Source organism: Petaurus breviceps, unplaced genomic scaffold (genome assembly GCF_028583685.1).
Source record: "Petaurus breviceps papuanus isolate PSGF00001 unplaced genomic scaffold, PetGlider_PUasm1.0 38, whole genome shotgun sequence".
In the NCBI taxonomy this organism is placed as follows: Eukaryota; Metazoa; Chordata; class Mammalia; order Diprotodontia; family Petauridae; genus Petaurus; species Petaurus breviceps.
Window position 1 is genome coordinate 51,809,251 of NW_027186304.1, and position 13,460 is coordinate 51,822,710.

Below are 13,460 nucleotides of genomic sequence, written 5' to 3' on the forward strand. Positions count from 1 at the left end.
CTATTAATCAGCACCCTTGGGGTCTAATCATTAAATAATATCTAAGTCTAACTGATTATACTCTTACCTAACTCATATCTTTCCCTTTTGCCCACAGGGATATTGTTGGAAAGTCTGGAAAATATCTTACTGAAACCCATGTTGTTAAGACTGGAAGTATTCCCATGTGTTAATATTTCTTTGACTCTAAACATGGAGCTAAGTCTTTCCTTCTAAGTTGCTCTTTCCCATGAGAATGTAGGCACCAGTGGAAATTCACAAGCATTTTCTTTTTTGGAGTACAATTGGGGTTAAGTGACTTGCCCAAGGTCACACAGCTAGTTTTTGTGTTAAGTGTCTGAGACTTCATTTGAACTCAGTTCCTCCTGACTCCAGGGCCAGTGGTCTACTCATTGCACCACCTAGCCACCCCAACACAAGTATTTTCTAATAGCTAGCTTTTTCACATACTTGTCCTAGTTCACTGCCTGGAAGAATTTCACTATTTATAGCATATGCAATAAAGCCTCCATTAACAAAGAGGTTACATTCCAAGAAGGTAGACTTGTCAGATATTTTGTTATCAGACATCACAATAGATATTGGAAATGCTTCAGACCTTGGAATACCTTGCCATACCTCAGGATGGTGTGCCATACCTTTCCTGTTTTATCATCTCTCAAGGATGGCTCCCCACCCAATAGCAGAGAGGCGACATAATGTGGCTGGGGAGAAGGCAGGGGTGTGTCTAAACAAGGGGATCACATGAATGTGATTGTAGCCCTCACACAATCCGACTCCAGATTCAACTTGAGAGCCCTGTAGCTGTGACAGCACTGGGACCTCCTCCTCCTTAAGCTTCCAGAAACATCACAAATCTAATCCTGAGGAGCACAAAACTCCTGCAAGGCTGGTTTTGTTAAAAGAAACCTTGTGTCTAGGGAAATTAATTTAAATAATACAGCATGGTAACATTATACTTTCATTTTAATTTACAAGGCATCTAGGTGGTATAGTGGATAGAGTGCTTGGCCTGGAATCATGACTTCAGATCCAGCCTCAGATACTTCTTAGCTGTGTGACCCTGGGCAAGTCACTCAATCCTGTTTGCCTCAGTTTCTGGATCTGTAAAATGATCTGGAGAGGGAAATGGTAAACCACTCCAGTAACTTTGCTAAGAAAACCCCAAATGGGATCATGAAGAGTCAGAATCAACTGAAAGAACTGAATGACAACAATAAATAAATGCTAAAGACTAATGATAGAAATGAATAATTAGTCAAAGTGTAAACTGTTATTTATCAACTCTTTTATTCCCCAGACTAAGGCTAAGGTCTTTGGCCTAGTTAGTACGCAGAATTGTATCTGCTAAGCATGAAGTACCTATTTTAATACACTTTTAACGCATTTCCTACAGCAGGGGTGAGAAATCTGTTTTTCTACTAAGGTTCATTTAGTCATGGGGGGTGAGGGAGAAAAAACAATTGGGGCCACATCATTGTAAATCAGTTTAATTTGTTTCTTTTTGAAAGAACAGTATCAAATGTTCCACTGACATGCCTTTTAACTTAAAGGCAGGGAATATTAAATTCTATTTGATAATTAAAAAATACTTTCATTCTGTCTTATTGCTGGTCAAGAGGAGATGGGAAGGAGGAAGATTTAGAAAAATGAATATAAAAAAGAGAGACATAGACAAAGGGAAACTGCAAGAAAATCAGAGTAATAAATACACAGATCCTCATACATTGACCTGCATACACAAATGGAGATGGTCATAGACTCACAAAGACTACAAATGTACAAATATATAAGCCCACAGAAAGAAAGCAACACAGATAGAGGCACATTTGTACAGAGAAATGGTCTTTCATGGACTAATATCCTCATTTTCTATTTTTTTACTTTAATGCCACCAAACACTTTTTTAGTCTGTGTTGTATTTTTACAACTATAGGCATAAATAAATAATCCTAACTTTTGGAATTTATCCTTTAGTAAAAATGAAATGAAACCAGGGCCTAAAGTTCCCCATCCCTGCACTATCAATTAATATCAGGGTACACCAGTCTTGGAAATAGTAGCAAAGAGATAGAGGAAATATTTACTTTCTTTTATATTACTCTTCCTTTACTGTTGACCAAAGCTACTATTTGATCTTTATCTATAACCCATATACCTTCTGAAACCTCAGCTTATTTAAGAAAGAGAGAAAACATTTTCTTGTTTTTTCAAAATTTCATTGTGAGTTGTTTCCCTATTAAACATGTTCCAAATGATTCATTCTTCTGTATTACACAAAAGACTTTCACTCCAGTGTATTACACTTAGGAATATGGTAGATTCCCAAACACCTAGGTACCTGCTGTCTGTCCAGACGCATCCGTTTTGCAGCATTTCTGCTCTCACTCTCACAGGCTGAAGCCAAGATACTCTCTGCAACTGCTGAAGTAAGGTGGGAAGGAATAGGTCGAGACTAAAAAAAGAGAGAGAGAGAAAATAAAGAAGAAATAAACATTAATAATAGGCTCATTAACAAACCAATGATTTCCTTAAAGGAGCTCACAGAAGTCACATGTGCAGGAGGATCCATTCATTGTAACTTAATTTATTTGAACAGAAGGAGGAAATGGAAATTGTAAAGATGAAAAATGAAAACTAGTTAGAGGTTAAAGCTGTAGTGCATACACAGATCCATCATTTCCCCCACAGCGCCATTGTCCGGAGTATTGAGTTTGCCTCATTAGGCTGCATTTTCTGTCACACTTGAAGCATCACAGCAGTAACCTTGCTATCTGAATATTTCTAATAAAACTAGAAATTCATTTTTTAATTCTTTTGTAGCAGATGACAGTGTTTTTTAAACTTATAAAAACACATGTGATGGGACTCAAATATCACTGAAAACATAACAGATTGTCAGACCAACTCAGAACATTCTTGGTATGAAATTTTATGAATATTTACAATCTTTGTTGCAGCATGATTGATGTGATTGAAATTGATGTGATTTAAAAATGAATCTACTTGGACACACTAATAGATGGCTCTCCTAGGGCAGTATGGGTATATTTCCCGGTTTGATACATATAGTTTTTAAAAGTATGAATTCACATTATGAAACTTAATAACATTTACATGCATGAAATCTAACTTCCTTATGACCCACACAGAAAAGAATGAATCATTGGCTGAACTGCCGTACAAATGGCTATAAATGCAATGCAACTCTCCATATCAATTTGTGAAGACCAAAGAATGGATTATTTTCATTCTTTTCTCAGTAATTACACACAAAATCCTCTTGCTGAAAGATGAAGGACTTAATGACTACCTAAACCAGTTTTCTTAATTAAGATACACAGAGATAGAACCAAAATAACATGAAAAATAAGTTGGAGCTGAACACAATTCCAAAATAAAAGTACGTTTATGGAAACTAATGTACCTGATGTTCCTTCTTCAGTTTTTTTCATTACGCTTTAGTCAACAATGTGTTCGTAAGTTATTAAAAGCTCCAACAGATAGAAAACAGCTCTTTTCCCCCCATGAAGCTCTAGCATTTTCTCAACGAAATTCAGTTTTCTAAACTCTCCCCAAGAAAAATGTTAAAGACAAATTTCACTGTAAGATTTATATAATCATTCTAATTTCTACAAAAGTTAATTTTGGTTACCAGTTTTTTGATAGATGGTTATAGATGTTTTCTATACTCAGACAGAAACTGGTGCTTTGACCTTATGTGAAGAATAAGGCAATGGTTATGGCTCAGCCAGAAGACTTGCTCACTGCTTTTGTGGAGAGGGTATCCTTCCTTGATGAAAAGCAGGCATTACACCATGATAATGTCTACTTATCCACTAATCTTGGAGGATCTCTCAAGTGATGATTATATATACCTTCTACAATTAGGGAAGTACAACTAGTATCACTGAGTCTGACTGGATTCTTTTGGAAGTTATTCTCCAAGATGATGAAAAGAAATAGACTACAGAACAGGGCAGAGAAAATAATATAGAAGAGGGGAGCTTAGAATGCTAGGGGATAAGCAGAGAGGCAGCCCCATGAAACTACATTAGTCTACTTAAGTCAGTATGCATTTAGTAAGTGCCTATTATGTACCAGCATTGTGGAGAAGCAAAATAGATTGTAAAACATTCCAGAAGCATCTGATCAAGTTTAAAATTCATTCTAACTCTATTGAAAGGTTTTAATTTCATTCTTCTTTCTTAACCAGAAAAGTGACAGATTTTGGGTCTCCTTAAAATATGGCCAGTATAGTAATACTATATGTCAGAGCACAAATCAGATGTGATCACTGCCCTTTGGCTTTCAGGGGAAACAGAGGGTCATCATTCCCTTCCCTCTCACCCCTTTCCCAAGTCCAATTTAACAAATATTTATTAAGCATCTGCTAAGTGGGGGGCACTCTGCTAGCTCCTGTACATACAAAGACAAAATGAGAAATCATCCCTTCCATTAAGGAGTTTACATTCTAATGAGGTATGAGAAGTCAATAGTTAATTATAACTATGACAGTTGAGGAGAGAAAGTGCACAGCCAACTAGAGGCATCAGAAATGGCTTCCTGGTCCCTATGTCTTTGACACTGTCTTGGGAATGGGAGTGGTGATGGGTTTGTTTGTTTTTTAGGGAAACAGGATATTAAGGGTAAGTCAATATTATACCAATACAAAGACTAATCCTTTTATAATATGGATTCCTGACCTGAAGTATGTGAGCTTGTTTTTTTTTTTAAACAAAAATCTTTAATAACTGTATTTCATTACAGGTGGCTTTCCTTTATAATCCCATGTATTTTATTTTGTACATTTAAAACATTACTCTGAGAAGGGGCCCCATAGGCTTCACCAGACTTCCAGAGGGCTCTAGAACAGAAAAAAAGGTGAAGAACATATGCCTTAGAAATTGAAATGATTAGATCCCCCTTTAAGTTCTAGGTATGGGGCAAAAAGTCTCTCTTTTTCAAATCTTAATTCTCTATTTCATTAAGGGAAAGGGAAATCTCACTCATTACCTGTAATTTCTTTCCTTTTCCTTTCCCTTCCCTATTAAGACTTTGTTAAAAGATGGGGTGGTTAAAGTGTTAGAAAGAGATTAATTAACAGAAATAAAAGCCCCTTAAGGAAAAGATACAGCCTGTAGAACAGAGGAATTAAAGTGTAAAACACGTAATAAAAATGCCTACAATATTATGTACATTTAGATATTTATTTACAATGTGTCTTTAATTTAAAAAGATACACACTGTAAAACATCTTAGGTTATAGGAAAACCTTCTTGAAGCTGAAAGATGCAAAAATATTAGGGAAGTTCCTATTTGGCAAATCTTATATTTCACAATATTTCCATATGTAGAGTTTCACCTAGAGATAGGGTGGGAGAATGGATTACACCTGAGGAAACTGAGAGTCAGAGAGGTCATATGTGGGTTTATGGTTTAAGAATATAGCATTATTCCTTAACATCATCCTGCTCTCAATTTTATTTCTAAACATAGAATGTTAGAGTTGTAGAGGGAATGCAGTCATTTCATATTTAACCACTTTATTTTATAGATGAGGAGACTGGGGTCTTGAGAAGTAAAATAACTCACCCTAAATCTTGTAGCAGTTGATGGTAAAGCTAAAATAAGCTCAAGTCTCCTGATTCTCAAGGAAGTGCTCTTTTCATTAGATCACCCTAACCCCTTCAATAAAAACCAGCCCCATGGCGCTTCTTCTAAACTACTTATCATTAGGAGCTCACATATTACTTAAAGGTTAAATAATTACATAGCAAACACGATTCACAACTAAAAATTATGAAGACAGAAGATATTATATCCTTATAAAACAGCTGCCAAGACCTATGACACCTACCCACAAAAATTACAGGTAAAACAATAATATCATTATAACATTCAAATGTCATATCATACTACAATAAAGCTCGTTTATATTAAATGGGGCAAAAAAAAGGCCAGTCTAAATGAGTGAAATATGCTTTATAGAATTGTTTTTTAAAATATAATTTTATTACTTTCAAGTATACATATATTAATTAGGATTAAAAAATTAAAAAATAGAAACCTTGCCACAACCTGATTTTTGTGGATATATAAGGCTCCTCAGTAATTAGAAGAATTCATTCGAAAATGCTTAAATCCTTGAAAATAGGCTTTTTATTAAGTAGGTAAAATACCTCTGTGAAAGTGTCTATCTTAATTTGCTTATTTGAAAACAATAACCAAAAAGAGCATCCACACAAAAACACACAAAGCTCAGTCAGTTGTTGCTTAACCCAGCGCTACTCCTGAGCCCTTGAATTAAAGGACTGTTGAAGTAGCCACCTTATATGGGCAACATTTCCGTGGGTGTCTAATAATAGTAGAAATAAGAATAATACTTTGTGGAATCTGAATTATTGAGGTTGTATTTAGTAGTCAGAAAAAAATAACCAAGGGAATATTTTACATAAAAATTGGCTAAGTAAGAGATGCTTCAGGGTTGATATTGGATTGTTCTGAGTGCTATAGCATTTCTATGATTCCACTATTGGACAGTCCCCGAAGGTCACAGTTTTGTATCCGAAGATAGCATTAAACACCAGTTATTCCCTCCTCCAGCCTCAAATTATTAATTATTATGGAGCTGATTATACAGCTTTGATTAGCCAAGTCTTTTGTTGCTAGTCATGGATTTGTTTCCCTTCTTTGGTCCATTTCATTTCTCTATAGCAATCAAACCAAGATGATATAATTTTGGAAGAAATTAATAATTATTTCTCATCATAAAGCGTTTGATGGAGGAGGTTTAAATTATTGTCAAAAATGAGATTTGTGTGTTTCCTTTGTCTATATTCTCCCTTAGTCTTCTTTATTCCCGTGGACAATTGTAAGTTCATTGGAATGTCACTGTTTCTGAGCATTCCTGACAGGTAATTAGCATAATGAATCAATGCCTACTCTGGACGGAGTGCTGCAACTCTGGACTGGCACAGGAATACTGCTGCTCATGCCCAGTGCCTTCTTATGCCAGAAAAAGTGACCACAGAAAAGAAAAATTTTAGGGAATGATGAGACAAAGAGAACAATTTAAAACAAATGAAAAGCATTTTGGCAAAAACCATGTTAAAAACATGTTCCTCTTTCAAGGAGACTGGTCACACACTTGTTCATTTTACAATAAACTGAAGAAAATTCTAAGTAAAAAAAAAAGAGAGAACTGAAATATTATTTGAGTATTGCGAGGCATGTGGTCAAAGTTGTGCTGATATTGGGAAGGCTGATTACCTATTTTTTCCCCTCTTCCTGATGGATAGAACTACCTACTCACTGCTCACTAATTAACTGGTCATAATTAGCTGTCATTCGCAACTTGCTTCTGGGGGCATCTTTCCTCAGCACTGCTCTTATCTTGTTAATTACCTATATTTGAATCAATGGTGATTGTGTCATTATGCATATGGCTAAGCTGTTCCAGCGAACCTGGTAGTTTTTTTTTTTTTTTATGTCTCTCTTTAATTGAAGATTGAAGTTGTAGCTGTTGCTGGAAGGTGGCATATGTGAATTTCCATATATAATATTCCATTGGTCAAATACAAAAAAAGTAAGCCAGGGTTTCTTTACCTAGGGTCTGTGAAATCATTTAAAAAAAGTGTTATTTTTGATAACTGTATTTCAATAAAATTGTTTTCCTTGGTAATCCTATGTATTTTATTTAACACATTTAAAAACATTACTTTAAGAACTCATGTGAGAGTGTATTCTCTTGGCACCTTCACATAATTCCAAGAATCCTCTCTAGCAATGAGAGTAATCTATAAATGTCTGTAAAGTGAAACCAAGGAATGCAAATAAAAATGTTTTTAAAAAAATACAAATCTGGGGTGGCTAGGTGGCACAGTGAATAAAGCACCGGCCCTGGAGTAGTCAGGAGGACATGAGTTCAAATCTGCCCTCAGACACTTAACACTTACTAGCCATGTGATCTTGGGCAAGTCACTTAACCCCAATTGCACTGCCCTCCCCCCTCCAAAAAAAAGCAAAAATAAAAAAAATAAAAAATACAAGGCTAATGGTGATGAACACCATTGAAAACATGAATTCCAAAGTTCAAGGAAACAGATCATGTGAAGCATGACTAAAGCCTGGGTACAGTCATGTACTTCTGAAAAATAATTTAGAGACTCTTAAGCTATTCAGTCACAGAGTCATTTTTTAAAAAAAGGTTATTTTTATGTATTTTTAGAGGTGGATTCATGCTTTGATAGAACTTTCTGGGACATTAATAAACTCAATTAAATTTTTATTTCCCAAGTACATTTGAACTTCACAAATCCAACACTTCATTATCAAAAAGTCCAGACTCAAGCAAACATGTACATAAGGCAATACCAACAGTGAAGGTACAGACATATATTCAAACTAACGATTACCATAATTTTTAAAATGAAAGAATAATGATAATGCATGGCATATAATATATTTCACAACCAGAACCTATGAAATGGCTAAAAACCAGCAGTGATCAGCAAATTAGTAAAATGAATCTTCTTATATCTCTCTCACCACCCTCTAAGATAATGGCTGGTTTAATTATTCTTGTTATTAAGTCTCAGAACAAGCTAGCTTTTAAATAACCAACCACAATTACTCCTAGGAGCAAAAAGAATAAACCTAAGCATAATTCAGTGTCCTTGGTATTCAGGGCATTAGGGCTTAGTTAGACTGTAAGCTCTTTGGAGGACAAGAAGTGTGTCTTTTTTAATCTTTATATCCCCAGCAAGCAGTATAGTGTTTTATACATTGTAGATATTTAACAAATGTTTACCGAAAGGAATATGTACTGACAATAAGTCTCTGGTAATTTAAAGAACTAGTTAAAATGGCACTTTTAGATATTCTGATTGAAGAAACTTAATTCAAGGTCATCTTGGAATAATCTGTGATTAGGAAAATGAGTGTAGAATAGATTATGAAATACATATTAGAGCAAGAGGGCATTGTATATTAAGATAAAAATCTAGGTGTTATACTGTAGTGACAATTAAGCATAAGATCATGATGAATAGGAAAACAGATGAAATATAAATTGTTATTCTATTTTGATATTTGCTAATAGGTTTGATGGAGGGTAAAGTTGAAGATGCTGGTTTAAAATGACTTTAAGGATTTTCTTCATGTTTTTTTTCTCCCTTCTTATAATGTATATTATTATTATTATTATTTTTAAAGCAATCAGGGTTAAGTAACTTGCTCAAGGTTACATGGCCAGTTATTTCTGGGTGTAGTGCTGAGTATTCGAGCCCGGATTTGATCCAGGTCATCCCGACACTGGAGCCTGTGCTCTTACTCACTGAGCCACCTGGCCGCCCCTAATGTATATTATTATTGACAACTGAGTAATCTTTATTTTATATGTAATAATTATTCTTTCTCATAATTTACAGGGAAAAATCTTTCCATATCATATAACTATCCACAAAAACTACTATAAAATTTAAGATACACTGTTTTATACACTTGAAGATGGTGCTGACCCTCTGTCAGGAGACCATGCTCTGAACTGACCCCTCACCCCTTCTATGGCCCTCCTCCCTTTGTCCCTTTCAGGAATGAGAATGGGCTAATTTTGACTCGTATACATTTTCTCTCTGGGTCCTCCTTTTGACTTTGGAGTTATATGTTTGAACAATGTATGTAAAGATAAAGTTATCTCTACATAGAGACAACCAATTACTAAGCCCTGTTAGGTGTGCTAGCAGATAGATGCTAAGGGTACGAAAAACAAGAAAATGAAAATAGTTCCTCCCCTCAAGGAGCTTATATTATCCTAGAAAACAAATGAAGAAAGTAAGTATGAATCAATACTAATTTATCCCCACTCAGCCTGAGTGGGAAAGGAAGTAATAATAATATTATTATTAATATAATAATAATTAAATAATAATAACTAAAGTTATATAGTACTACTATGTTCCAGGCAATGTGCCAAACACTTTACAATTATTATATCATTTGATTCTCATGATGATCCTGGGTGGTAAGCAGCTATTATTATCTCCATTTTATAGCTGGGATTACTGAGGGAAGTGGAGGTTAAGTGATTTGCCCAGGATCACACAACCAGTAAGTGTCTGCAGCTGGATTCAAACTGAACTCTAACTCCAAGCCCTGACCTCCATCCACTGAACCACCTAATTGACTCCGAAACACACTGCCCACTAACAGCAGCAGGCATGTCTCCGTATAGAGAGAGAATGTCTCGTGTGTGTGTGTATGTGTGTGTGTGTGTGTGTATGTATCTTGAGATATTCCCCCGCCCCCTTTAAAGCCTGTGGAACTCAGGTCAGGACAACAGTACATACTTTAGTTATGTAATCACTTATAGAGAAACTAGCTTGAGGAAATCCAGTTTTCTGCTGCAATTTATGATAACAATAATGATATTACTGAATATAATTATGACTTTGGAAGGTGATTGCTTATCTTATGTGAAGCCTGGAGGTATGTTCCTCATTCATTACGTGTACTATTTGAATGTTAAAGGAATTCTTTAAAAATTTCTAGAAGGTAAATGGCAGGTACCTCTGTAGCTTCTCTCAATTCACAGACAAATTGAAACTAGTAAGTGATTCTAAACTAACTTCATTTAGATAAGATCCCTCTAGACAGTTTATTTAGGTGGTTGTGATTCCACAAAATAGATTATTGCTTAACAACCAAAAAAGTAAAGCATTAGTTACTCCTTGTTCCTATCATAATTAAGTTTTCATTATGGAGCTTTGAGAATATAGTTGCTAACAATGCATAAAATGGTATGGTTGAATTCCAATAGAAGTGCTAAAAGAGAGAATACCAATGATCCTTTGAATGTATAGATCAATTTACTTGAACATAAAGTTCAGGAACCTGTTTTTTCCTTCACACATTTAATCTGATGTCATTCAATTTACAAATCTGTATGCTTTGCATACGTGATTTTTTTTTTTCTGGAGCCAAAACAAATCTTCAAAGAAATGGCAGAAGTAGAGTGAAATTCAAAGATCCCCTGTAGAGCCAATTAACAACTAAAAATATTTATCTAAGCAGTCATTTAATGGCTACTTGATGAAGTGTTTTCTTAAATTCTAATGAAGATAGATTACAGAGTTCTCTGGAGCAAATTTATTTCATATATAATGTACACATCTATATATATATATATGTACATGTGATATATTTCAATGAAATATACATATATATATAATATACATAATGTAATATACATATTCAAGATACAATGCTCCTTTTTTCTACATTGAGAAAAGATAAGTGAGTTTAGTCAGAATCAGTGCAGGGTTAAAAATATATGGAAAAACATGACCATGTGTCTCTTTCAGCTAGTGAGTCCTACTGAATTGGTGAAACAAAACACACAAGTATAGATGCTTACTTACATAAACAAGGTCCATGTGTCAGAAAGAATACCAATGACATGAGAATATATTCAATTTATTTTTTACCACACACATATATACATACACATATGTATACATACTATTTATTTAATGTTAAGGTCATGAGCATTAGATTGAATGGCTAAATAAATTTCTTCAGGGGTAATGTTTATCGGTTGTTCATTAACAAAGGTCAAATGCTCCTTAAAGAGCATGGATTCTTAAGGGTGAATTCTTGAGGAAAAACCACAAAAGAAGCTCATTTTGATATTTGGTTTGATATTGGGGGTGGGGTGGGGAGGAGAGACCCAACTTCCTAACAGTTGGAGCTGTTTAAAAGATTATTGGATTGTCTAGAGACATGGTGAGTTCTCATGCTTTGTAATCCTTTGGTGAGAGGCTGGTGAGCATTCTTTTCATTTATAAGGTTTGGAACAGATAACCAGCGAGGCACCTTCCAATTCATAAAAACTTCTGTGATTCAATGATATTATTACACAATGATTTTCCCCTCCTCGGAGAACATATCTTTGAGTTAATAGTAAAAATCAATATGAAAAATGTGATTCAATATATAAATGTTCACTTTGTATAGTACATTTTAGGAACACATTAATATACAATGACCTTTGGTACCCTATTGTCTCTAGGTTTCTGTAATGTTATTCTCTTCTGGTCCTTCTATCTTTCTGACCACTCTTCAGTCACCTTTGCTGGATCTTTATCCACATCAGTACTGCAATCTGTGTATCCCAGAGGGATATTCCTAGACCCTCTTCTCTTCTCCTTCTATGCTATTTAATTGTTAATCTCATCAGCTCCCATGGTTTAAATGATAAACCCTGTGTTGATGATTCTGAGATCTACTTACCCAGCCCTGATCTCTCTCCTAGCTTCCAGACTTGTAGCTCCAATTGCCTATTAGGCATCTCAAGAATGGATGTCACAGAGACATGTTTTACCCAATGTGTCCAAAATTGAACTTACTATCTTTCCCCCCAAAATTGTCTTCCTTAGGAAAGTTAACTAACTTCCCTTATGCAGTTGAGGGCACCACCATCCTCCTAGTCAGCCATTCAGATCAACTCAATTCTTCACTATCTTTCATACCGCCTATTCAATTTATTCCAAGTTCTGTCAATTTTGCCTTTATAACTTCACTATTATTTGCTTACTTCTCTCCTCTGACACTTATACCACCCTGGTAAAAACTCTCATCACTTCACACCTGGAGGGAGCCAGGATCACCAATGATAATCAGCTGGTTGGTTTTCCCTACCTCAAGTGTCTCCCCACTCTAAATCATCTGCTGTCCAAAAGCACAGATCCAATCATGTTCCCCCTCTCACTCAATAAACTCCATTGATTTCCTATCAACTCCACAATCAAATAAAAACCCCTCTATTTGGCATTCAAATCACTTCACAATTTGCGCTACCTTTCCAGTCTTCTCGTGGCTTACTCAGCCCTCACATACTTGGTGATCCAGTGACACTGGCCTCCTTGCTGTTCCTGAAACAAGATAGTCCATCTCTAGTCTCTGAGCATTTTCATGGGCTATCCCCTATGCCTGGAATATTCTCACTCCATATCTCTGCTTCCTGGTTTCCCTGGCTTCTTTCAAGTTCTGCTGCTCTTGCTGATCTCCCTTAAGGCTAGTAACTTCCCTCAGTTAATTTTTTGCAGTTTGTCCTGCCTGTTCTCATGTTGTCTTACTCCTTAAGAGCAAAGGCTCTTTTGCCTTTCTCTATTTTTCCATCTCATTGCCTGGCATATAGTAAGTTCTTAGTAAATGCTTATTGACTATGGACTATATAATACACAGACACACACAGACATATATATATATATACATTACATTATTGAAACAACATATACAGGTAAGTAACATATAACATCAATATTTCTTCCTTTGTCCTCTTTCTCTCTTCCTCTTTCTTTCTCTTTCTTTCTTTCTTTCTTTCTTTCTTTCTTTCTTTCTTTCCTTCCTTCCTTCTTTCTTTCTTTCTTTCTTTCTTTCTTTCTTTCTTTCTTTCTTTC

General features: G+C 35.3%; 1 protein-coding gene across 2 annotated transcripts in view; it reads right to left on the reverse strand.

Moving 5' to 3' along the window:
- NOL4 (nucleolar protein 4) overlaps positions 1–13,460 on the reverse strand; it is a 482,864-nt gene that overhangs the window by 83,597 nt on the left and 385,807 nt on the right. For both annotated transcript variants that reach the window (XM_069099880.1, XM_069099881.1), the window contains one exon: positions 2,342–2,455. In XM_069099880.1, the coding sequence (XP_068955981.1) occupies positions 2,342–2,455 (114 nt within the window). The remainder of the gene's footprint in view (positions 1–2,341; positions 2,456–13,460) is intronic.